This window comes from Carcharodon carcharias, chromosome 6 (genome assembly GCF_017639515.1).
Source record: "Carcharodon carcharias isolate sCarCar2 chromosome 6, sCarCar2.pri, whole genome shotgun sequence".
NCBI classification, from domain to species: Eukaryota; Metazoa; Chordata; class Chondrichthyes; order Lamniformes; family Lamnidae; genus Carcharodon; species Carcharodon carcharias.
The window spans coordinates 159,802,204-159,829,284 of NC_054472.1; the positions used below are offsets into that span (position 1 = coordinate 159,802,204).

The following is a 27,081-nucleotide window of genomic DNA, read 5'->3' on the forward strand; positions in this document are numbered from 1 at the left end:
GAATGATTTAAACATTTCAGAAAAAATGTTATTAAAATTATGCACATGTCCCTGCTCATGTGACAGCTTCACATGAGAGGACATGTCATAAAAATTTTTACAACACTCTATTAGGCTGTTTAAACTTAAAACTAATCTCCCTGAGTCACCTCCGTGTGCGTCACACTGGGCGCGGCTTATTTGGCCCACCCATGTAAAATGGTGGCACGCAGCCGCTCGGCTCCGCGGCTGCCCCCACACAACCCTCCTGATGAGGAGAAAGTTCTCCCTTTTATGTAAGATACCACAATATACCACCATATGCAGTAGAGATAGAGAGTGGTATGGTTATTACTTCATTAGATGGATGCAGTATAGAAGCCACCTCAATAGTATGCACTCATCTGATATACGGAACAGAAGAGTAAGATGCGGATTTAATGTTACAGCCAATTGTACACTGGAGACTATATGGGTTTCAAAAGAGCCAAACCATGTTGCATACGTGGGTAATGGGAGGTATTGTATTACCACATGGCAGCAAATGTTCCAGTATGTGAACAACTGGTCATGCCCCATATACAACCACTGAGTGTGCTTACACCCACAGGTGCCGGCAAGAGTGGGGAAGACAGAACTGGTTAAAATATATAAGAGAGGAACAGTTACTGTTCAAGCTGTGGAAAGTGTAAAAGACAACCTGATGCAGTATCTGAGCCAGTTCTCCTATGCTATCCCACTATTGCCCGAACACCTCAACCCAATCTGGGATAAGGCCCAGTGAGTGTATAGGACATATTATACACTCCAGCAACAGACTCAAGCCTTAACTGATTACATTAGACAAATAGACTCTACCACCTGGTGGGAGAAACTGTGGAATTGGGGATTGAATGTACAGATACACCCATGGAATCGGATTACCTCCCATGCTCTGGTTATTGCACAGCTGTTATTAATTTTATATTTAACATGCCTGATCTATCGCACCAGGAGGTCACACAGGGAATGGTGATAGGGATTTTAAAATTGGGGCAACAAAGTGTTAAATCAGAGGCCTAAATTGAAGGGCTGATTAGTACAAATGGTCTGACCCAGTCCCTTTACAACCCTAAGCTGGATATCTGGCCAGTATCAATGGGGGAAGAACATGGTAGGAAAGGACAGTGCCTCTGAATTGGCTACCTTGGACTTGGCCAAGGACCAAAAGGGGTGTGTGCAAGAGTTAAACAGGAACTTTTATTAGTAAAACCAAAGGTCAGCAGAATTCTCCAGGCGAACCTTGTACACCATAAGGGCCGATATTAGCCAAACTCTCCAGAAAGACCCTGGGGATCATCAGAGATTAATTGGTTTAGGAGACAGAAGGGGGGATGAAGATAAACAGATAACAGTAAAGGCAAACAATATCAGGGACTGGAGGCATCTGCTTATCATGTGATTATGTACTGACAAGATTAGAATTTGAATAATGCAATGTGTATGTGACTAGTTGTGCATAAAAAAGTTAGTTTTCCTATAATCGGTAGAGTTCTGTTTTAGCTAGTCTAAAGCAGACTCTCCCTGCATTTGCTTGAATAAAACAATCGTTAACATGTATCTGAGTCTCCTGTGGTCAACTCTCAGAAGGCACCACAACTTTAGAAAACAGCCTCGGCAGATCTATATTGAGTTTGAGAGGGTAAAGCCAAGTAATTTTGACTTTTGGAAACGGGCATTAAACGTAGAGCTAACGTATGAAGCCCTTAGAGAAATAATTCTCCTGGAAGAATTTAAAGATCCACTTCCTCTTGTCGTTAGAACCCATGTTGAAGACCAGAAGATTAAAACAGCTAAACAGGCAGTGCAGATGGCAATGATTATGAACTCATCCATAACTCTAAACCCTTTTCCAGTCATTCCCATGAACCCGAGAAGGATAGATGATGGGAAAGTGAAAGGAAGGAAGCCGAGGCAGAGAAGGAACAGTTGGGAATTCTCAGGAAATTTTTCCTCAGACCAGAAAGTAAGGTGTTGAGTATGGAAGTGAGATTCAAAAGCCTAACTATTTTCACTGTAACAAGTTGAGACATGTTAGGTTAGATTGCTGGAGATTAAATGATAACCCTACTGCAGTAGTAGGAATGCCAAAAGAATCCCCAGGAAAGGAAACTATGGTTAAAACTATAGCAATAGTACAGGTGAAATGTGTTTCCTCAGAACATACAGGAAAGGGGAATATGGTTCAGGGTAGTCCAGAGAATTCTTCTTTGATTACTAGAGGAGGAAGTCAGGTTATTAGAAGGCCTGGATGTTCTTAAAAGGCACCACAACATCTGGAGTCATCCTCCAACAAAATAAGTAAACAGATTAAAATTTTGAGAGATACAGCGACAGGTCAATCATTGAGGTGGTTGATGATACAATTTGTGGTCCAGGTAGTCTTGTGAAAGAAAAATGTTGATTTGAGGTATTAATGGAATTTTTGAACCTGTTTCTTTGTGTAACGTTAACTTAAAAAGTCACTTTGTAAATGGAATTCTTATGGTGGGAATTATTCCTAAATCACCTATTGAAGGGGTGGATTTTATTGTGAGTAATGATTTAGCTAGTGGAGACAGTAATGTGGCAATGACTGTATTGTAGCAGGCGGTTAATCATGCTGATCGAAAAAAAACTTCAGAAGACTGCTGTGGCCAAAACTGAAACACTTATTGCAGATAACAAGTAATTGAAGGAAAACCTGATTAATATAGAAAACCAACTTTCATACATGAAAGAGGAGATTGCTAATGAAAGAAGAAAATTCATGAGATCAATTGAGAATCAGTCATGAAAGTAGAACACTTGAGTGAGGACTTGAAATGTCTAAATGATAAACTTGTAGAAGCAAATATAATAAAGGTCAATCTTCAGTTAAAACTGGATGAATTTCAAGCATCAGTAGTTGCTATGAAATGTTGTGAAAAATGCCTTGAACAAGAAAAGGAATTGTTGGTAAATCAGAATAATTGGTTGAGTGCAGAATTAAAAACCTAAAACTAATGAACTGTTACAACTTCGTCACAGAAAGAGCAATGAGATTCTCGAACTTCAATACAAACTGGAGAAGATGAAAGAGAAGCTGTGTGATATGGAGTGTCACAGTTCAAGTTGTTCCTGTGAATAAAAACTCGTTGCTGAATTGAGTTCTGCCCGACGCCAACTCAAATCATTTTACGTGTCAGTGAGCCAGCATCCCCCCTGCCACCAACCTAAGGATCCTGCCCAGGGTTGTGAGAAACAACAGTATCATAAAAGGTTTAAACATCAAATCAAGCAGGAATATGAAACCCTCTTGTGTGAGCATAAAAAAAGGATCTCAGTAACATCCTTGAAATGGAGAAAAGAGATTTTGACCAGAGAAGAAATGAAGTGTTAATGTACAAAAATGCTATTTTGACTTTGCTAAAGCAAAATAAGAATTTACCACATTTGAAGTTGAAAATTGAGCTTGAGGATGGAATTATGCCTACAGCGAACGAAAAGGATGATTGGGCTGTAGACTTAAATGAAATATATTTTTGCTGAGTTAAAGACGGGGAATGAGATGAAAAAGAAACATAAGGCTTGGGCTATGATAATGCTACCACATGGAAATTCTTCTAATCTTATTACATTTATTGGCTTTAAGTACGTTTTTGTAACTGTACAATATGATGTGTAGTTGTGACAGAAAATGGAAAATTTATTTGTATAATAGATAATAAGTTGTTCTGAAATATATGATGTTAAGTTTGTGTGAGGCGAATGTAAGGCCATTATAAAGAAACCTTCGTTGTTGTGAAGCTTTCTTTCCTCCAAAGGGAAAGATATTAGGAAATAGAGATGGCTTAAGTAAGTTATATTGGTATTTGTGGATGTTAGGAATGAGTTTTAACTTAAATGTTTAAATTTGGTTTGTATTTCTTTATCTATGTGTTAAGAAGAGGTCAAGTTGAGTTTTAGTTTCACTTTAAAAGATGCCTGCATTTCTAATGAGAGCTTTATGACTGGTGCAGCTAAGTTAAACAAACAAGAGTAGAGAACCTGGGCTGTTGCCGAGCAACAAGGGTCCAGAGAGACAGACATACAGAAGAAACTATATATGGCAGTTTTGATTTTGAAGCTGTTTGAGTTCAGTTGGTTTTGAAAGCTGCAGGAGAGACTAGAGAAAAAGATAGCCAGTCCCAAGCTAAAGAAAAAGCCCTATAATCCAGGGGAGTGAAACAGGAGAAAGTCCCAAGAAGAACTTCTAATCAAAGGGAAGGGAAGGAACCTAGAAAAGGTCCTGTTAAGTGAAGTTAAGAGTAGCAGAGAGAAAGGCTCCAAGCTTCAGATTTAAAGGACAAAAGCTGCAGAAAGCAGATTTAAAATGGCAAGAGGCAAGAAGGTCCAAAGAGACAACTGAAAATCTATAACTCTTTGCTATGGACATGTGAAGCAGTGTATACTGTTGACAGCTGAGTCAGTGAGAGAGTGTGTATGTGGAAGATGGTTTGAATGCATGTGGTGATCCAGGGGAGAGGAACATCGGAAGGAGAGTTCAAAATCCCAGAGGTGAACCCTTGCAGAAGGCATCTGAGAGAAAGCATCAGTTTGGAAGATTTCAAAGCAAGTTCTTGGAGAGTGAAGATTAGAAATCCTCGTGTGAAAGATGGAGTGCAGTGAGACCAGTTGGCTCATGGTGAGACAAGCGTCTGGGGGAAGTTGATGAGAGATCCATAGCATCTGGTTCAGGTGGCATCTGTCACTTTGTTTCAGAGTGTAGTGTGCCTGACCACAGGTTGCCTTACATGGACTGTGTACTTAATATGAACATTAGAATATAAGATACCTTTTTGTAACTTGTGTTATCCGTACAAATCTGTATATATCTGTAAAAGTTACTTGTAGGTGAAGGAGTATAATAACATAGTTCATCTTTTCTTGTTTAATAAATATTTTACTCTTTTGTTAAAAGTTCATTAGTTGACTCCAGTGACTCTGTTCAGTAGCCCCTCTCCACATATCTAAACAAACAAATAGAAGTTAGGATCTATCAAGCTGGGTTCCACCCTGGGATCAGGCTTGTCCAGTCGTAATATCATCTGGGAATCAGAACAATCATCATGATGATAAGTATTTTCCTGTGGTCACTAACTGGAACAAAGAAATAAATAAGTGCATCAGTTTATACTCAAGTCTAAAAATAGCAAAGGATAGAAAGCATACATGTGAAAAAGTTTAGGCCTTGAAATTATGCTATGAGATACAAGCATATACTTCTGATCAAAGGTCATCGACCTGAAACATTAATCATTTTCTTCTCTCTGACCTGCTTTGTGTTTCTGGCATTATCTGTTTTTAGAGCACCTACTTAGCACTTGTAGCTGAAGTCCTTTCCCCCAATGACCTTCTCCCATTTATTTTAACTGGGTTTAAAAGAGTGGAAAGGAGAAAGTAGGGGTAAGCTTTTATGCGTCAGTATGCTATTATGCAATTTAATTATTGTAGGGCAGAATGTTTTGCCATCGATAGTAATTGAGGCGGACGCCACAGCTTCTTTTTAGGTAAGAGTAGAAAAATATTGAAATAAGATGGTGATTCAGGGCTATGGAGGAACAGTAGGACAGAGAGACACAAAACGTTAACTCTGTTCTTCTCTCCAAAAACGCTGCCAGAGCTGCTGAATTTTTACAGCATTTTCTGTCTTCATTTCAGATTTCCAGCATCTACAGTATTTTGCTTTTATCTTAGATTAATATTGGATTGTTTTTGGCAGGAACATGGCAAACACAAAGTGCTAAATGGCCTCTTCCTTGGCTATGATTGTGGATCATAATGTCTTTGAAATTTCTCTTTAAGTACCAATAGTATTCATTTATCCTAGCACCACTAGGTGGCTGCAGAGGGCAGATCGCATCAACAGTACAAGTTTTTGTTTGATCTAATCATCACTTCACCTCAAATTTTGACCCCCTCTTAGACACACTCAAAATAAACAACACACAACACAAACCTTGTTTAAAAAATATTCCAGTCATTATTTATTTATCATGTAAAAATAGGCATACGTTTCAGAGTAAATGCTTATGCCATTGCAGAAGAGTGTGCATCAATCAAGCTAACATTAGCACCTCTGGAGTACATTTACCGACTAAGCAGGACATATTTTCTTGCCTCTCCCCCTCCTTTTTCTTGACTCTACCTTAGCCCATCCACATGTGTCAACCCCAGCCTCAAAGTGCTGCCCTACTACAACTGGGACATGCTTCCAATTCTCACACCAGTTAATCTGTAGCCAGAGTGGGATTCTAATTTAGTCCGAAACTGCTGCTCTTCTATGGGCTTGAGACAGCTCGTCATGGTTCAGAAATTTTTTTTATTGATCATTTTCCACTGAGAGAATCTAGTAAAAAATAGTTACGCTATGCTTTTTTAAAGCATGGTCTTATAGGCAAATTAACAAGAGGCTGAGGCAAGGGGTAGTTAAAATGCTAATGAGCTAGCTGTGATTCTGTTAGCTGGTGGATTGCAAAGAGCCAATTTATTAGTCTGCATCGGCAAACACCTCATGCCCCATTGTACTGCGAAACCTTTGATCCTTTCTAATTGCTGTGAACAAAGAAGATATGAGAAAGAGACTGGAAAACAGGCTGGTTAGGCTATTCGAAACAGGAAGGCAGTCAGGGTTGTTAAAGGGAAATTTTTTGCCAACATTGAGGAGGTTAGAAATGCTGGAGAATAGTCAGAAACGATCTTGTTTAACTAAGGTGGCATGTTGGTACATGTTACCATGGTGTGTTCCTTATTTTATATTATCACTCACAGTTAAGCTCTATAGACTGAGTTAAGTGAACTGTAGTCTGTATCTTCACATTATTGTGATGTTAAACACATCTAGGCCTATCTCACTGTGTTGGTCTTCCCTCAGGGAGATTGAAGAAATATGAAAAACACCGATACCTGGTTCAGGTCACAAGCGGATATTATAACACATGTGAGTCATACTACTGTACAAACAGATTTGTACAAACGTGGAATCAATTTACACAAAAATAAGATGCTCAGACAACTTATGCAAACAACTGCGCCACAATATCCCAGGAGGAATCTACGACAGACACAAATTTGTTACTGTTCAAATGTAGACAGAGTCATATGCGGTGGAAGTATTCCAATTAAAAGACAGAGAGTCATTTACTCCATCACTGGTCCCAACAAGAAAAATAAAAAAGAATGGTAACTTACTGTAGATCCCTGTAAATGGCCTTCTTTTATAATTAATGTGAAATTACAAATGAGAACCTTGCCAGCTCACAGCTTGGAGGTATTAATGAGTCTGAGGTGCAGGTGCAAAATACATTGCATCAGGCAGCAGTAGGAAATGGGTATGTGGGCTTACACCACATGGGTGTGCACTTTGACCATGTGTTTAAGTCCTTGAGTGACTTGAATGCACAACCCGCTATCCAGGGAAAAAAAAATAACTAAAGTTAATACTGAGTGACAGTAGCTGCAACATCTTGGTTACTAAAGGCAATCAAGCTGGCATTCAAATGCCGGTGAGCCTCTTTCCTCTCATGAGTGAGACACTTCACTGCCAGAAATTTTTGTTTGTCAGCAACTGCAATGAATTTAATAGGTTTGTAAGGCTAGAAATTGCTGTTGGCCATTTTAGTGAATGAATATTTAACGTATTTTCCTGGCATACCTCTACTCACTATTTCAACTGTGTCGTTAATGCATTTAAACCAAAGATGTTGGCTACACTAAGGACTAGAGAACTGTCATATTATATCATTCTTCTGTTATCCTGTCCTCTGTGTCCTAGGACTGACTAGTTCAGTTGCCAATCAAACCGACTGCTATTTAGCTAGGTCCTCAGAAGGGTGTCCTGTCTGGCTCATGTGAATGAAGCCAAACCAGGATAATGACCTCATGTCCTCATTGGGATGTGTTCAAAAATGCTACTGGCTCAAAATTGCTGCAGTAAGAATTGCAATCATGGACAGGCACTTCAGCAGAATCTAAATCCTTTTGACTAAATTCTAATCATGATTTCCGAGCACTGTACGTTAGGAATTTAATCTCTGCTGAGTTTAGTTCTTCCAGCAAGGCGGTTAAAAATCATGAAATGTGACAATATCAATTTCCAGGTTATAATCTTACATAATTAAATAAAAATGATCTGTCTATATAATACATGTGTAATATATTGGCTGAGGCTAAAAGCAAAAGTCAGGAAATATTACCAACCTTTGGAAACAGATTCTACATATCTGTCTTCAAATATAATAGGAAGATTACTCCAGTCTCCATCTATATCCAGGCACTCGATGGGCAGTGGAGGCATGCTGGTGAGGTAGGGTGAGTTTCTGACAGCTGCTGCAATCTGACTGTGCCTTTGGATTCTAGGAGCAGGGAATGCACAAGGAGAGAATTAAAGCTTTGTTGAGTAGGGATGAGTAGCTCTGAGGATAAGGCTAGTTAACAAATATTGGATGGTGAGTGCTCACAAAAGAAATACTGCATATTAATTTCAAGTTCTCAATATTGCACTTCTTGCAGAAACTGGAAAATGAACCTGACATCTGTTGCTGCCCAAATTTAATTCCCTCCTTGATATGCAAAGCATCTGAGCAACGATATTCCTTTAACGTATTGGTAAAGTCGGATACAAAGGCCCAGGTTTTTACTCCTGGGTCAGGTGCGCAGAGATGGGAGAACAGCTGGCTCCATTAACCTGGCCTTTAAAAATGTCTGCCCGGATGTTGAGTTTTCAGTCAGGGAGGCAGCCTGGATTAGAAAGCAGGAGGTGCTACATGTGGAGGCAGGCTGGGTGAAAGGCCTGTCTCAAGAAACAGGCCCCATGTCCAAAATCTAATAATAAAGATTAAAACATGAAACACCCCTCCAGCCTTCACCCTTGCCTCTCCAACAACACCCATGGCCCCTTACAGCCCTTCTGCCAACCTATGTCCCCCTGTTATGACACAGCAGTTGTTAAAAGCTGAGTTACTTAAAATCCCAGAGGGAAACTTTGAACAACTGTTGTAGCTATAAATTCAGGAATAAGAACACCAGTTCTCAAGAGGTTTTTATATCAACTACATGAGACACTTATTAATTTACACAAGTTAAACATATACACGTGGCTACGATTTACTACTGTCGTAGCTTTTTAACAAATTCCCAAACTAATCTCCACTAAAAACCCCTTTCATGGTACTACTTTTATTAGTAATATAAACATTGGTTGGTGTCTACTAGCTAGGTGCAAGATTTCACCCCTAGTCTTTGAAGGTTCTATCCAACAAAATGCAAATGTTCTCTATCTCTGCGGTTACATCTCAAAACTACTATACATCAAAGCACACAGGCTAACTGGCCTTAATTCAATTAACACACACCCACAGGCTAAACCACTACTTTAAAAAAATGATTTCCAATAACATTATATACATTAATAGCTTCATGACACCCCCTCATGCACTAGCATGTCCCTTTATAGCCCCTATACCAAACTATGCCCTTCCACCCACCCCCATGGCTCTTTATAGTTCCTATGCCAACATTAGTGATGCCTGCACCTCGATGGTGCTTGTCATTGCTGTGTTGTGGGCGGGCATCACAGTTCCGTAATTCTCTGTGTGTGCTCGTAGCACCTCTGAGGTTGGGCTGGCCTCCATCTCTTCAGCATCTGCGTCCAGAGACGGTTTACTCCTGAAGGGGACAGGTGCTGAAGGCTGGCAAAGGATCAGGTGCATTTAAGGTTTCACAGCTGTGTCTCCAAGATATGGCCCTGATCACAGTGTACAAGTGAGCTGCCATCAGCCAGACGGGAGTCAGACATTCGCAGAGGGTATGTGAAGATCTATGGAGTGTTCTCACTGCATGTTGTCATTTTGCTCCTGGAATCTAGTGATTATTAAGGCCTCCATTGTGTCTCCATGACAGGAGCCTTATCACCAGCCACACAGGAGTCAAACATTCACAAATCCAAGGTGAGGATGTCAGGACTGTCCTCAGTGCATCTTGTCATCCTACCCTACAAATCTTGCGGTTATAAGGGCCTCCCGAGCATGCCTGCCTTGTCTGGCCAGTGCAATGGCCTCATTGCTGGCATCCTCATCTTGAGGACCTCATCACTGTCATTCCCTTCGACATCCTCCACTTCAGAGGAGACGTGCAGCTGCTCCATCCCCTCCTCAGCTAGGTCTTCCCCCTGTTGCAGCGCCAGGTTGTGTAGCGCACAAAAAGCTACGATGATGCGCGATACCCTCTGGGACAGTACTGCAGTGCTTCACTGGACCTGTCGAGACATTGGAATCTCATTTTCAAGATGCCTATCATTTGCTCCACAAAAGTCCGGGTTGTGACATGAGCTTCGGTACCGTCGCTCTGCTGCAGTCTGAGGCTGCCACACGGGCATCATCAGCCACGTCCACTGTGGGTAACCCTTGTCGCCAAGGAGCCAACCCTGCAGCCTCTGGGAACCCTGGAAGATGTCAGGGATCTGAGGATTTCTAACAATGTAGGAATTGTGGACCCCTTGGGGATCGTGCACAGACTTGAAGGATGCACTTGTGGTGGTCACGCACCAGCTGAACATTCAGTGAGTGGAAGCCCTCGTAGTGGACGTAGTTGACTGCTTGTTGCCACAGAGTTCTAAATGCCACATGAGTGCAATTGAATGCTCTCTGCACCTGTGGGAAACCAGAGGTCTGTGCAACTCCCAGCACCCTTCCTTCCCGGCTTTCCTGATCCTGGGTGAAATGCACAAAGTTCTGTGCCTTCGCAAAGATGGCATCTGTGACCTCCTGGGTGCACTTGTGGGTGGAGGCTTGCGAGATCCCACACAGGCCACCTGTGGAGCCCTGGAAGGAGCCACTGGCATAAAAATTGAGCATCGTGGTCACTTTCACAGCATTGGCAGTGAATGCCCTCCATGTCCTCATGGCATCAAGTCCTGCAGTAGGTGGTATATGTAACTGACCAGTTCTCTAGACATGTGCAGTCTTCGGTGACATTTGTTCTCAGTCATCTGCAGGAATGACAAGCATGTCTATAGACCCTGGGTCCAGCGAACCACCTACGAACGATGACTCGCTGTGGATCTTCAGCTACGTGCGCAGCAGGCCCTGCTGCCCCTTCATCATGAGGGAAGTGCTCCTCCCTTTGCTGAGCCAGATACCTCTGCTGCATTCTTATTCTTCTCCACTCCCTGTAAGCCATGAGGCATATCAAAATCATCAGACATTCTGATGTTCTCCTCCTGCAGGATCCAAGAGAGAGACGTGTGGATTAGCATATGTGTCCTAAGAACCTTTCTTGGTTAGGTCTGAAGGCCCCTTCACACATGCCAGGGAATGCTGGCCACCACTTGGATGGCCAGTGTGTAGTGCACTTCATGGCTGCCCGAAACCCCACCCACCCCTGTACCACTCCACTTGACCGATTCGGCCCTGGACTGCATGCTCTGCTCTCAGCTCAGGACGATCACGAATGAATTCTTCCGCAGCTGAGACCGTTCGGCAGTAGCTCCATTGACAGACTTGGAGTTGGGCCTCTGAATCTTTTCTGCCCACTCAAGCAACGCAAAAGCATGAAAGTGCCACCAAATGCTCCAGAACCTTTCACCCCTCAGGCACAGGCTGGAAAGTAATTTGCGTTTTAGGGGGCAGAACAATTGGCCGACTGGGCAAATTGTAGAAATCTCTTGTAAAAGGTGGCCATGGCGCAGTCACTGGTGGAGATGCTCAGAGCCTCTTGCAATGTCTTTATTAAGGTTTGAACCAGTATCCCTCATAGTTCAAGCTAACAGTGTAGCCTTGCAGTGTCGGTTAGGAGAATTCCAATGCTCAATTTTGACAAGCTTCATCAAGCACGTGTTCCCTCAGTTCCCTCAACCTCCGTCCCCCCACCGGCATATGTTAGTGTACTTCCTTTAGTCAGTGCTGCCTTGCACCCCCTGCAGCACCGCACTGAAAGCCAGCCAGGAAAAAGCCACTTGCCTGTGCCCCCCAATAGGCAACACCTCTTTCTTGTTGTCCTATGGATAATGTTCATGAGCGCTGCGCAAAGCTGTGTGCACTCACCTCCAAGTTCCCCTCGAAGTTCAGGTTGCCAAGTGCATGCCTTTTAAAAGCAGTTGTGAAGTACGCCATTCTGAAGTCATGCCAATATGGGCGGTAAATGTGATGTGGGGGGATGATTTCAACATAAGGGCACAATAATAAGATGCACATGCATAAAAATTAAGTTCCTGACATTGGATGGCAAGAAATGACAGTGTGAAACCGAACTTTGGCCTTCTCGTCATATTGTCTGCTCACACCCACCATAATGCTCACCAGCAACAGGACCAGACGATTCCGTCTTAAGTGTTCACGGCAGGCTTCACTCTCATTCAGAAAAATCCATTTACTGCATTTACATTCGTTCAAGTAAATAAAACCTTTTAACAACAAACATTTCATTCAAGTGCACAATCCCTTATAACAATGGAATCGATAGTCCCACGTCAATGAGTCCATAACCACTTGCAGCTATCAATCGAACTGTAAATGGCAAACACCCTACTGTGACAATAGATGCTTGTGAAATCAGTCATGCAGCACTAATCTAATAATGGAACCCTCAGGCTTATGTCAATAAACAGAGCAAAATAATAAATTATTTTGTTAAGCACTACAGACATTTTTTCAAAGGGAAATTAAATGCCTTGACAGTTTGAGAGCTCCCTTTGACAGGTGTTTCTGAAGTTTTGAAAGTTGATTTTGACGGGACTGTTGAGAGTTCCCATAAGCTTGACTGTACTGAATACATGCACATTTTGCGCACATTTATGCCTTCATTGAACAATTCCAAAGAGCATCTGACCTCCAGCAAAGGTGTTCTTGGATAAAATACAAAGGGGTAGATCCAAAGTGTCATGTCATGTCCACAAGATGTGAAAGAGATCAGAAACTGTTTAAATCAAACCTTACTTTCTGCTTGCTTAATAATGGACTTTGCTGGACCAAAGACATGGCTGTCACAGGTTACGTGATTTGCAAGTTGGCTACAGTTCTGGAAACTTCCAACATTAATTATAGGACAAAGCTCACCCCTCATTCTTGTGGAATCTCACACCTATCATTGTGTGGACTCATTACAATTAACAAAACAAGGGAGCAGCAGTTGATCTATCTCCCCAGCCTGGACTTGTAACAAAGAAAGAGCCATCAAAACTCATTATATCTGCAGAGGGGCTAATAGTCACCATTTATCTCCTATGGTGAACAATGGATTTTGACTAGAGACATAAAAACTGATTATTTACCTGAAACTGACTCATAAATGGGCAACATCATATGACCTAAGCTCCTTTGGCCTTTTGAAAGTTTTAATGTTATATTCCTGGACTTCCAAGTCAGTCTATTGTTAAACATCTAGCCTGTCAACACCAGAGCTGGACTCAAAGCCTGGTTCTCTGGAAGTTTCCTGCCATCGCCTGTAGAGCGGATCAAATCTTTGTATACCAACCTCATCGTGGTGTGTCACCATTAAATTCAAAGGAATTCTGAATCTCCTGCTTTCAGCTAGCTGAACCCGCCTGAACTTTAACTCCTATGTGAAGGAACCCTCACAGGACTCTGGCATGATGTGAACTAATATCCATATCTTTGGTTTCGTTTTGTTTTAAGTTACTCCTAGTTACAAAACTCTTTTCTTTCCTAGCTCCTTCTTGTGTGCTCCTGTGCATGTGTGTGTGTGTATACATAGTTGCAACGGCCAACCCTCAGGTTTGAACGTATGAATAAACAATACTTCTGATTTAACCTTAAAGAGAGTTTGCTGCAAGTCACTTTAAAATTGGCTTCACACACAGAATGTTTGGGGAAACATGTCACAGCCTATTTCAAAAATTGAAATTAATATCTGCTTACAGACAGAAGGCAAAAAAATAAAAGAGTTCAGGTTGCTTCTCTCCCCTGTCTGTAACAGGTACCTTACCTCTCCAAAGGGGCAGCCTGGTTATCCAAAGGAATGCACAAAGTACAGACTTTTTCTTACCTGATCTAATCTGCACACTATGGGTTTCATACTCCTGGCCTACCAAAATCCATTGAGCAAAACACGCCCTGCCCCATTCCCACCCCTGCAAAAATAGGAACTGCTGTGTTCGGGGGCAGGACTTAAGATTTTCGACAACTTCAGCCATTTTTGCAACAATGGAGCGGCCTCCTGGCAAAAATCTGGACCAAGGGTTTTGTAACTGGAGTCAACTTTCATGATGAAATCACTACTAACTGGGGAGCTGGCAGTGCAGTGGTATTGTCACTGGACTAATGATCCAGAGACCCAGGGTATTCTGGAAACGACACAGCAAACTCAGCCCCGTTGACCGTGCAAAGTTCTCATTGCTAACGCCTGGGGGCTGGTGCCTGCAACAGCCTGACATAGTCACACTCACAGAATCGTACCATACAGACAATGTCCCAGACACCGCCATTACCATCCTTGGGTATGTCCTGTCCCACTGGCAAGACAGACCCAACAGAGGTCATGGCACAGTGGTGTACAGTTGGGAGGGAGTTGCACTGGGAGTCCTCAGCATCGACTCCAGGCCACAAGAAGACTCGTGGCATCAGGCAAGGAAAGCTCCTCTTGATTACCACGTACTGTACCCCCAGTTAATGAATCAGTGCTTCTCCACGCTGAACATCACTTGGAGGAAGCACTGAGGGTAGCATGGGCACAGAATATACTCTGGGTGGGGGCACTGAGATGGGTTGTATTATTCTTTCTTTAAGACCATCACTGAAGCACCTTCATACTGTGAAGGTTTAAGTTACCTGGGTGGGGGACTTCAATATCCATCACCAAGAGTGGCTCGCTAGCACACCTACTGACTGAGCTGGCCAAGTCCTAAAGGACAAAGCTGCTAGATTTGACATAGTATGGCAGAGGGGTGGGAACCAGAGCAATAGTGAAGCAGGTGAAATAAATGACTGGGAACCAGTGAATATGGCCAGTAGGACTAAGAGGAAGAGCAGGCAGGGAGAAATTACTGAACACAGTGGGACTGGGGGCCTGAAATGCATTTGTTTCAATGCGAGAAGTATATCAGGCAAGGCAGATGAGCTTAGAGCTTGGATTAGTACTTGGGACTATGATGTAATTGCTATTATAGAGACTTGGGTAAAGGATGGACAGGATTGGCAGATAAACCTTCCAGGATTTAGATGTTTCAGGCAGGATAGAGGGGGATGTAGAAGAGGTGGGGTGCTGGTCAAGGGGAATATCACAGCTGTACAACAGGACACCTCGGTGGGCTCATGCAGCAAGGCAATATGGGTAGAGCTCTGGAATAGGAAGGGTGCAGTCACAATGCTGGGGCTTTAGTATAGGCCTCCCAATTGCCAGTGGGAGATTGAGGAACAGTTAGGTAGGCAGATTTTGGAAAGATGTAAAAGCAATAGGGTTGTTGTGGTGGGTGATTTTAACTTTCCCTATATTGACTGTGAATCACTTAGTGGGAGTTTGGATGGTGCAGAATGTGTTAGGTGCATCCAGGATGGCTTCCTGAGACAATATGTAAATAGTCCAACCAGGGAAGGGACAATACTGGACCTGGTATTAGGGAATGAACCCAGCCAGGTGGTCGAGGTTTCAGTAGGGGAGCATTTTGGGAAAACTGACCATAATTCAGTAAGTTTCAAGGTACTGGTGGATAAGGATAACAGGAGTCCTCGGGTTAAGGTGCTTAATTGGGGGAAGGCTAATTATAACAATATTAGGCAGGAACTGAGGAATCTAGACTGGAGGTGGATGTTTGAGGGCAAATCAACAACTGATATGTGGGTGGTTTTCAAATGTCAGTTGATAAGACTTCAGGACTGGCATGTTCCTGCTAGGATGAAGGATAAGCATGGCAAGTTTCAGGAACCTTGGATAACGAAGGACATTGTGAGAGTAGTCAAAAAGAAAAGGGAAGCATTTGTAAGGGCTAGAAGGCTGGGAACAGATGAAGCCCGTGGAGAATATAAAGAAAGTAGCAAGAAACTTAAGCAAGGTGTCAGGAGGGCTAAAGAGGGTCATGAAAAGTCACTGGCAACCAGGATTAAGGAAAAGCCCAAAAAGCAAGAGGGTAGCCAGGGAAAGGGTAGGCCCACTCAGGGACAGACGTGGGAATCTGTGTGTGGAGCCAGAAGAAATGGGAGAGATACTAAGTGAATCAGTATTCACCAAAGAGGACTTCAAAGTCGATTTGTCTAGGGAAGAGTGTGTCGATAGCCTGTATCAGGTTGAGATCAAAAAAGAGGTGTTAGACGTCTTGAAGAATAGTAAGATGGATAAGTCCCCAGGGCCAGATGGGATCTACCCCAGAGTACTGAGGGAGGCAAGGGAGGAGATTGCTGGGGCCTTGACAGAAATCTTTGTATCCTCACTGGCTACGGGTGAGGTCCCAGAGGACAGGAGAATGGCCAATGTTGTTCCATTGTTTAAGAAGGGTAGCAGGGATAATCCAGGAAATTACAGGCTGGTGAGCCTTACTTCAGTGGTAAGGAAATTATTGGAGAAAATTCTTCGTGACAGGATTTACTACCATTTGGAAGCAAATAGGCGTATTAGTGAGAGGCAGCATGGTTTTGTGAAGGGGAGGTCGTGTCTCACTAACTTGATCGAGTTTTTCGAGGAAGTGACAAAGATGATCGACACTGGAAGGGCAGTGGATGTTACATACATGGATTTCAGTAAGGCCTTTGACAAGGTCCCTCATGGCAGACTGGTACAGAAGGTAAAGTTGCACGGGATCAGAGGTGAGCTGGCAAGATGGATACAGAATTGGTTTGGTCATAGATGACAGAGGGTAGCAGTGGAAGGTTGCTTTTCTGAATGGAGAGCTGTGACTAGTGGAGTTCCGCAGGGATCAGTGCTGGGACCTTTGCTGTTTTTAGTATACATAAATGATTTGGAGGAAAATGTTACTGGGCTAATTAGTAAGCTTGCAGACGACACTAAGGTTGGAGGAGTTGCAGATAGTGAAGAGGATAGTCAAAAGATACAACGGGATATAGATTGGTTGGAGACTTGGGCAGAGAAATGGCAGATGGAGTTTAATCCGGACAAATGCGAGGTAATGCATTTAGGAAGGTCTAAAACAGGCAGGAATTATACAGTAAATGGCAGAACCCTTAAGTGCATTGATGGGCAGAGGGATCTGGGTGTACAGGTCCACAGCTCACTGAAAGTGGCAACGCAGGTGGATAAGGTAGTCAGGAAGGCATATGGCATGCTTGTCTTCATTGGCAGGGGTATTGAGTATAAATGCTGGGAAGTCATGCTGCAACTGTATAGAACCTTGGTTAGGCCACACTTGGAATATTGCGTGCAATTCTGGTCACCAAATTACCAGAAGGATATGGAGACGTTGGAGAGGGTGAAAGAGGAGGTTTACCAGGATGCTGCCTGGCCTGAAGGTTATTAGCTATGAGGAGAGGTTGGAGAAACTCGGATTGTTCTCACTAGAGTGACGGAGATTGAAGGGCGACCTGATAGAAGTTAACAAAATTATGAGTGGCATGGACAGAGTAGATAGTCAGAAGCTTGTTCCCAGGGTGGAAGAGGCAATTACTAGGGGACATAGATTTAAGGTGAAAGGAGAAAACTATAGAAGAGATGTGCGGGGCAAGTTTTTTACGCAGAGGGTAGTGAGTGTCTGGAATTCGCTGCCAGAGGAGGTGGTGGAAGCAGGTACGATTGGGGTGTGTAAGAGGCAGCTTGACAAATACATGAATAGGATGGGAATAGAGGGATACGGACCCTGGAAGTGCAAAATGTTTTAGTTGACAGGCAATATGATTGGCGCAGGCTTGGAGGGCCGAAGGGCCTGTTCCTGTGCTGTACTTTTCTTCATTCTTTGTTCTAGATTGGGTCTGCAGCAGGTGGTGAGGGAACCAACAAGACAGAAAAACATAGTCATCCTCACGATCCTGACCTCATCCTCACCAACCTGTCTGCCGCAGATACATCGCTAGAATTGACCACCACACAACCTTAGTGAAAACAAGTCTCACCTTCACATAGAGGATACCCTCCATCGTGTTGTGTGACACTACCACTGTGCTAAGTGGGACAAATTTTGAACAGATCTAGCAACTCAAGACTGGGCATCCATGAGGCACTGTGGACCATCAGCAGCAGGATTGTACTCGAACACAATCTGTAACCTCACAGCCTGGCATATCCCCCACTCTACAACTACCACCAAGCCAGGGGATACACCTTGATTCAATGAAGATGTAGGAGGGCATGCCAGGAGCAGCACCAGGCATACCTAAAAATGAGGTGTCAACCTGGAGAAGCTACAGCTCAGGATTACTTGCGTACCAAACAGCATAAGCAGAATTAAATAGACAGAGCTAAGCTATTCCACAACCGATGGATCAGATCTAAGCTCTGAAGTCCTGACACATCCAGTCATGAAGGGTGGTGGACAATTAAACAACTCACTGGGGGAGGAGGCTCCATAAATATCTCCATCCTCAATGATGGGAGAGCCCAGCACATCAGTGCAAAAGATAAAGCTGAAGTAGTTGCAACAATCTTCAGCCAGAAATGCGAAGTGGATGATCCTTTTGGCCTCCTCCAGAGGCCCCCAGAATCACAGATGCCAGTCTTCAGCGAATTCGATTCACTCCATATGATAATAAGAAATGGTTGAGGGCATTGGATACTGCAAAGGCTATGGGCCCTGACTATATTCTGGCAATAGTATTGAAGACTTGTGCTCCAGAACTTGTCACACCCCTAGCCAAGTTGTTCCAGTATAGCTACAACACTGGCATCTACTGGCTATGTGAAAAATTGTCCAGATATGTCCTGTACACAAAAAGCAGGACAAATGCCACCCTGCCAATTACTGCCCTATCAGTCTATTCTCGATCATCAGTAAAGTGATGGAAAGGATCCTCAACAGTGCTATCAAGAGCACTTGCTTAGAAATAATCTGATCACTGATGTGCAGTTTGGGTTCCTCCAGGATCACCGAGTTCCTGACCTCATTACAGCTTTGGTTCAAACATGGACAAAAGAGCTGAATTCCAAATGTCAAGTGAGGGTGACTGCAAGGCAGCATTTGATCGACCGTGGCATCCAGGAGCCCGAGCAAAACTGGAGTCAATAAGAATCAGGGCAAAAACTCTCCACTGGCTGCAGTCATACCTAGCACTCCTGACTTGTGCCTCGTAGATGGTCCACAGACTTTGGGGAGTCAGGAGGTGAGTTACTTGCCACAGGATTCTTAGTCTCTGGCCTGCTCTTGTAGTCACAGCATTTATATGGCAAGTCCAATTCAGTTTCTAATCAATGATAACACCCAGGTTAACATTGACAGTGGGGCATAGTGTTGGAGGTCAATCATTTCAGTTTCAGGGCACAACTGCAAGAGTTCCTCAGGGTAGTGTCCTAGGCCCAACCACCTTCAGCTGCTTCATCAATGACCTTCCTTCCATCATACGGTCAGAAGTGGGGATGTTCGCTGATGATTGCACAATGTTCAGCACAATTCCTGACTCCTCAGATACTGAAGCAGTCCATTTCCAAATGCAGCAAGACATGGACAACTTGCAGGCTTGGGCTGACAACTGGCAAGTAACATTCATGCCACACAAGCGCCAGGCAATGACCATCTCTAGCAAGAGAGAATCTAACCATCGCCCCTTGACATTCAAAGGCATTACCATCGCCGAATCCCCCACTATCAACATCCTGGGGGTTACCATTGACCAGAAACTAGCCACATAAATACTGTGACCACAACAGCAGGTCAGAGGCTAGGAATCCTGCAGCGATTAACTCACTTCCTGACTCACCATCCACAAGGCACAAGTCAGGAGTGTAATACTCTCCACTTGCCTGGATGAGTGCAGCTCCAACAACACTCAATAAGCTTGACACCATCCAGGACAAAGCAGCCTGCTTGATTGGCACCACATCCACAAACATTCACTCCCTCAACCACCGACACACTTTAGCAGCAGTGTGTACCATCTACAAGATGCACTGCACAAACTCACCAAGCCTCCTTAGATAGCACCTTCCAAACCCATGACCAGTACCACCTGGAAGGACAGGGGCAGCAGATACATGGGAAAACTACCATCTGCAAGTTCCCCTCCAAGCCACTCACCATCCAGACTTGGAAATATATCACAGTTCCTTCACTGTCGCTGGGTCAAAATCCTGGAACTCCCTCCCTAACAGCACCGTGGGTGCACCTACACCACACAGGCTGCAGCGGTTCAAGAAGGCAGCTCACCACCACCTTCTCAAGGGCAACTAGGGATGGGGCCTAAATGCTGGCCTTGCCAGTGACGCTCACATCCCATGAATATTTTTTTTAAAATCAATAGGGTGGAATAGAGTACTGGGAGGAAAGGTTAATGGAATGTAAATAGTGATAAAAATCTTAAACTCTTCCACAAAACCAGTTGATCCTGGGTCAATTATTAACTATAAATTATGTGCCCATTCTCTTGGCCAAACCCTACTTCCTCCTGTCCACACCCAATTCACTTACAACTGCACTTTCAAAATCCTATTGTTTAGCCTTTGGCACACCACACCCTCACCTCCACCTCTGATGCCATAAGAACTATTGCTCTATGTTATTCTAGCCATTCTTCACCGTATAAACATCCTCTGCACTTCCTTTATTTCAAGGGATATGGACTTTAACAGAGGTGGCAGATAACTGGCTTAGCCATTCACCACCAGATTTGTCTGGACCACAAAAGCACCATCAGGTCCTGCTCTCACTTGATAAAATGGCTCACTATTCCAGGATCAGCCAGTGCCGCAGAGATAAACCCCAGCTTCTTCTCTCTATTGTAAACCATTTTCTTGAACCTCCGTTCCCTGACTTTTCCACCCTCACCTCCAATAGCAAGTGCAAGGAGTTCATGGCTTCTTTGTCTTTAAGATTGAGACCATTTAATCAGTTGCCTTGCCAATTCCCTCCCTCCCCTACCCCTCTGATCCAAAGTTCCTCTGAAACTTTTCTTGCCCTCACCTCAATTTGCATCTTTGTGTAGTGACTCACCTATCTCCCCTCAAGCCCTCTCCAAGCTCATCTTGTCCATGAGACCCACCCCCTGCTCCCTCGACCCTATTTCCACTAAACTACTGACCACCCAAGCTTCCTTCCTGGTTCCCATGATAACTTATATTGTAAACAGTTCTCCCATTCCAAGTACTGGCTCTCCCCTTCAAGTCTGCTGTCATTACCCCTCTTCCAAAATAACTAATCCTGACCCCACCGTCTTTGTAAACCACTGCCCATTTCTAAACTCCCTTTCCTCTCCAAGGTCCGTGAATGCATTGTTGAATCACAAATCTGGGTCCACCTTTCCCATCAGATAGACTTCTGTTAACTATAGATATTAGGGGATGTTGGACAAAAGAGGTCTTATGGAGTTAGGTCACACATCAGTCATGATTTCACTAAACAACAGAACAGGCTCAAGTTATTCCTAAGAATGATCAACACACTTTCTGATTTTCATTGTTTAAATACCACCACAGAATGAGCACACTAAAGGCTGGCCTTATTCCTCAGCCTTGGCTCAGTAGTCGCATTCTCACTTCAACCCCCACTCAAGAAATTGAGCACGTCATCGAGGGTAACACTGCAGTATAACACTGAAGGAGTGCTGCACTGTCAGGGATGCGGCTTTTGTGTGAGATGTTAAACTGAGGCTCCATCTGTCCTGTCAGCTTGACATAAAATGTCTCAGGGCACAATTTGAAGTAGAGCAGAGGATCTGGTAATTTGGTATCCTCATGCCAATATTTAATCCTTCCACCAAAATCAATAAACCTGCATTATCTACTCACACATTTTATTGCTGTGTGTGGAACCTCTCTGTACACAAATTGGCTGCCTACATTACATCAGTCACTATAGTATAAAAAATACTTCTTTGGCGGCGTAGATTTTGGGGGCATATATTAGGCTCTATATATGCAAACTCTTTCTTTCTGGCTGTACACCATTTTCTTTAAAGAAGAGTATTTCTCCGGAATTCTCAGGAATATTCTCAGGAATATCTGGGTCACTGTCCTTCAGGTAGAATCAATGCCAGTAACAAATGACATTGTTTTTTTTCATTCATTTACAGGATGTGGACATCACTGGCTAGGTCAGCATTTATTGCCCATCCCTAATTACCCTTGAGCAGGTGGTGGTGAGCTGCCTTCTTGAACCACTGCAGTCCACGTGGAGGAACACTCACAGTGCTGTTAATCGAGGATGTAATATAGATCTGCTAAGGGAACATAAGAAACAGGAGCAGACCACACGGCCCATCAAGCCTGTTCCACCATTCAAGGTGAACATGGCTGACCTTGGCATTAACTCTATTTTCCTGCCCACTCTCCATATGCCTTAATTCCTTTTGAGATCAAAAATCTGTCTATCCCAGCCTCAAACGTATTCAACGATCAAGCATCCACAACCCTCGGGGGTAGCGAATTCCAAAGATACACCACACTTTGAGTGAAGAAATTTCTCCTCATCTTAGTCCTAAATGATTGGCCCTTTATGCTGAGACTGTGCCTCTGTGTTTTAGATAAGAGCTACACAGCACAGAAACTGGCCCTTCGGCCCATTGTGTCTATGCCAAACAACAGAAACAAATCTCTCAGTGTCCACCCTAACAAGCCCCTTCAGAATTTTGTAGGTTTCAATGAGATTGCCTCTCATGCTTCTAAACTTCAGAAAATATAATTTACTCAGCCTCTTATCATAGGACAACCCCCTCATCCCAGGGGCTAATTTAGTGAACCTCTGTTGTATTGCCTCCAATACCCTTTCTTAAATATGGAGACCAAAACTGTACACAGTTTTCCAGATGCAATCTCACTAACACCCTGTACAACTGTAGCAAGGCTTCTTTATTCTTGCATTCCAGTCCCTTTGCAATAAAGGTTAACATGCTATTTGCCTTCCTAATTGCTTGCTGCATCTGCATGCAAACTGTTTTCCTTGTACAAGCACTCTCAAGTCTCTTTGAACATCACGTACAAGTTTCTCACCTTTTAAAAAATATTCTGCTTTTTTATTTAGTGAATAATTTCACACTTCCCTATATTATAGTCCATCTGCCATCATGCTGCCCACTCACCTAACCTGTCTACATCTCTTTGCAGCCTTTTTGTGTCCTCCCCACAGCATTCCTTCCCACCTAGCTTGGTATCATCAGCAATAAAGATGAACTTACTGCATACATTGGCTCTCTTCTGGCCAGGGACAGACTGCAACATGGAACACAGTGCATCTGTCACAACTGAAAGCTTGGGCAATAGTTGACTGTAATTTCATTTTTTTTTGGAAGGATAGCCATTTCAATTTAAAGCGTCCTCACCTAGATTTTTGTTTTCCTTCAATTCATGTCAAGGGGCGGGGGCCAAGGAGAAAGAGGTTTCAATCCATCTTTGCCTTTGCAGCCAAGAGTGGCCGTTTTAATGGCCCTTATAAAGCATGGTGTTATGTTCCAACATTCGAGCTACTAGCAACAATACGAAACATTCCTATTGCTCAGTCAGCAGATTTTTAGTCAGGAGCTGTGGTCATTCAGAACATGGTCCAAGAATTTACCTTAATCTTTTCTTGCTTTAAGGATTTCTTACCCCTGTCTCAAAGTAAAGAATCTAATGTTACATTCTCATTCCTAGTCAGTTGGGCTATTAACTAAACCAATTCAGTAATCCAGTTGAACTTTTACACCCTGCATCACCAAAAATCGTTCAATCTTGATAATTTCTCTGGTTTTCTGCTAAAAGGCAGTAAGGTTTTCCACTGTATAGGGATGCAAAATGTGCTGGTGACTTTATTGTTCTTTTTCTCATATCTCTCCTCTACTGAAGACACCGATTTATGCTTCAGTGCAGACACACCAGGATTCGTAGACCTCCTGATACCTTGCCTAAGTATCCACTATTGATGAATTAGCCTGGACACTGTGTGTTCTGCCCTAATGTGACACACTTTAGGGGTGGGGGTGGAGGGAGAAATTTTAACCCCACCTCCATCCCCCAAAAAAACAGATGGCGTGCAATAATGTAAATAAATCTGACTCTTCTGATCTCTCACCCCCGAATCGACCCTTCCAATCATCCTCCCATTACTGAACTTGTAGGCCCTAATTCCGCCCCTATCCCCTCTCCAAGGCTTCCGCTTTCTTCCTCCATAGACCTTTCCAATCTCCCCCACCTCTCTGTTCTCTGGCTGTGGCCTACTGCCAAAGACCCCTGCCTGATAGTCAGCTTGCTCTTCAATTTGTCTGGCCATCGCGGGGTTTTCAGGGCCTGTTTTCTAATTAAATAGATATACTGACCAGTGCTCGTCAGTGTCTGGAACACAACCATTACTAGGAATATCTTGGTGGATTTAGTTAATGGTGATTTAAAAGTAACATTTAGTTACTTCACATTCTTCCTTGTATTCCAACCTCAAAACAGCACCCAACCTGCTCCTTCCTTGCCTATGAACTAACATCCAACTATAGAGTTTCCAACAGGATGCACTGGATGAAAATCTTGCAGACAAACCATTATTAATCTTGTTTCCCTTGCCTAATTGTCCTAATGCCAAGTGGAGCATCTCAGGCAACATCTAGTGGACATCAGTTATTTCAACCCATACAATGAAATTGAGGAGGCTGTCTTTAAAGAAAAAATACATCAAAAAGGATTTGAAGTTCAATGGCAATATTAAAAAAAAATAATAAAACAGAGATACTGATCAGTTCTCTTCAGTGCACCAGAAGATAATTATTTCTAGGAATACCTCAATAGAGTTATTAATGATGATTTTTTAAAAAAGACATTTAGTTATTTCATGTAATTTTAAGTTGCACTATTTTCCCTCGAGCCAAAAGAAAATAAATTTTCTTTTTGACTAATTCAAAGAGAACATTCTCTGCCATTTGTCAAAATGCAATGGAAATTATATTAAGTCAAATATCATCTTTAATTTAGGTTGACCAAAAACAGCACTATAATGGAGTTAAATCTCCAATTTAGTGATTTCACTATCTATACGATGTTGCAATTTCTCCACCTCCTCCTCCAAAGGAGATTTCAAAGTGGCCTAATTGAATTTTTTATATTAAGGTAATTGAAAAGTTGATCCAGGCAAATCTTCCATTATGGTAAAAGAGTCAAATACAAATGACATGTTAAAAATTAAGAATCAAGGAGTAGGGAAGGAACTCAGATGGCACCTGATTAACATAGAGTAATTCTCTTATTCATCTACATGCTATCTCTCAGTGATGCCCTCTGCAGACAGCAGAGACAGCATTTTGAACTCTTTGCTGATTTTACCTCTTCGCATCTCTGTGATTTTAAACCAGTCTTTTAACTCCTCAGCTTTCCATTTCTCTGGCTCCGATCACTCCAATGTCTTTGAAAGCCATACCTTCCATTGCCAACTCCCAGGAATGTCCTTTCCATGTCTCCCTGGCTCTCCAGCTCCTTCCCCTCCCTAAGTCCTTCTCCTCTCTCTTTGGCTCTGGGTCTGTTTCTCACCATACCACTATGAAATGTCTTGCGCCACTGCTTTTTTTCTAAGTTAAAGACTCCATATATTCCCAAATTACTGCTGTAGATTTGAGGAGTTATGAGAAAAACTAACTGGAAAGGCCACTATTTCAAGCAGTATAAATGGGTTTAAAAACTGGAAATGTAAGAGTAAGAGTATGAAAGAAAGTCAAGCAGCACCTCTTTCCCCTTCTTTCTTTAATAAGTGCTTCCTTAGTCATGCACATTTCTGCCCAAGGGTCACTATTCTCCCAGGCCTCTGCTAAATGCTCCATTTAAGGTGCTGCTGGAAATTATGTAATAGTGGCCAGTGACATTGCTTACTTTACTCTCATCCCCTTCTTGGTTCTATCTAGTGAACTGCTCATGACACTGTCGCTGATAGTATGGACACATGGCATAAGCACTAACAGTTTTTTGCACATAGGCATGACATTAGGCACAATCTTGTAGAGACGATGGGGTTTCAGCTGCTGATTGGAGAGCCAGTGCGAGCTCCATGTCACCTCTTTTCAGGAAGGCCCGTCGCATCTTGTACCACTCAGGCACTTAAGAGGCCAGTGGCAGGTCTTCCTCCAGGATCATAGAACCCCGGGGTTTGGAGTGCCTTTGAACAAGGGACCTCCCACCCCTACCCCACCCCCAGGAGCATGCAACAACCTCAAACGGTGCACAGGTTTGCTTGTTGTGCTCCCCGCATGGCAAGCCCTGCCCGCTGCTGGGTTAATACCAGTGGAGGCAGGATGCAGCCCACAAATGGACATTAAATGCCCATTTACGGGCTTCAATTAGAATCCACAGGCCTTCCCGCTACGGACTTCATTGGGGCGGAGGTGGGAAGATGGCAGAGTTCCCAACCACCATTATCCCACCTAATTAAATGCCCCCCTACCACCAAACTCGCCATGAGGGAGGGCACAAGATTTTGCCCATTGTCAAGAATGTACCACAATTAACTTAACCACTAGGGTTCTCCTAATAAAAGAGAATCACCTGGCAAATGCAATGGCAATTAATGAAAAGACTCACATGTGTTCTTGGAATGTAAGTGCCATCTGTTTCTGGTGCTCCATGTAGAAGAAGGCCTCTGAGAATCTCCTTACCTGTGTATGGACAGACATGAGTTTCTTTAATCCTAATTTTCTCTTCATCTCTTCTTGTATTTATATAGTGTCTTATTTAATTTCTCAGGATATCTCAAAGTATTTGCTACTCTGACCCAGCTGTGTTACTTAACCCAAACCTCTTAAATACATACAAACATAGTGTAAGAAATTGGGATCTTACATAAAAGGGCATTTTCTGAATTTTATGGGATTAGCTAAACAGCCTTGATTCTCTCTCTGGAAAGAGAATTTCCAAACATTTCGACCTCTAACCTGTCTTACTTCAGGCTACCATGTTGACATTCTTAAGCTGCCAGAATGACATCGTGTGCACCCCCTTATCTATGCAACTATTTAGAAAGGGCCAGGATATGATCCTCAGCAAGATATAAACTAAAAAGCTGACCTTGAGTAGGATGAC

At 43.1% G+C, this 27,081-nt stretch overlaps 1 protein-coding gene across 2 annotated transcripts in view; it reads right to left on the minus strand.

The window, feature by feature from the left end:
- The window catches only part of LOC121279235 (protein FAM135B-like), a 454,418-nt gene that overhangs the window by 86,239 nt on the left and 341,098 nt on the right, over window positions 1-27,081 (minus strand). For both annotated transcript variants that reach the window (XM_041190288.1, XM_041190289.1), the window contains exons 11-12: window positions 26,584-26,657; window positions 8,218-8,372 (exon numbers count right to left, since the gene is read on the minus strand). In XM_041190288.1, coding sequence (XP_041046222.1) covers window positions 8,218-8,372; window positions 26,584-26,657 — 229 coding nt within the window. The remainder of the gene's footprint in view (window positions 1-8,217; window positions 8,373-26,583; window positions 26,658-27,081) is intronic.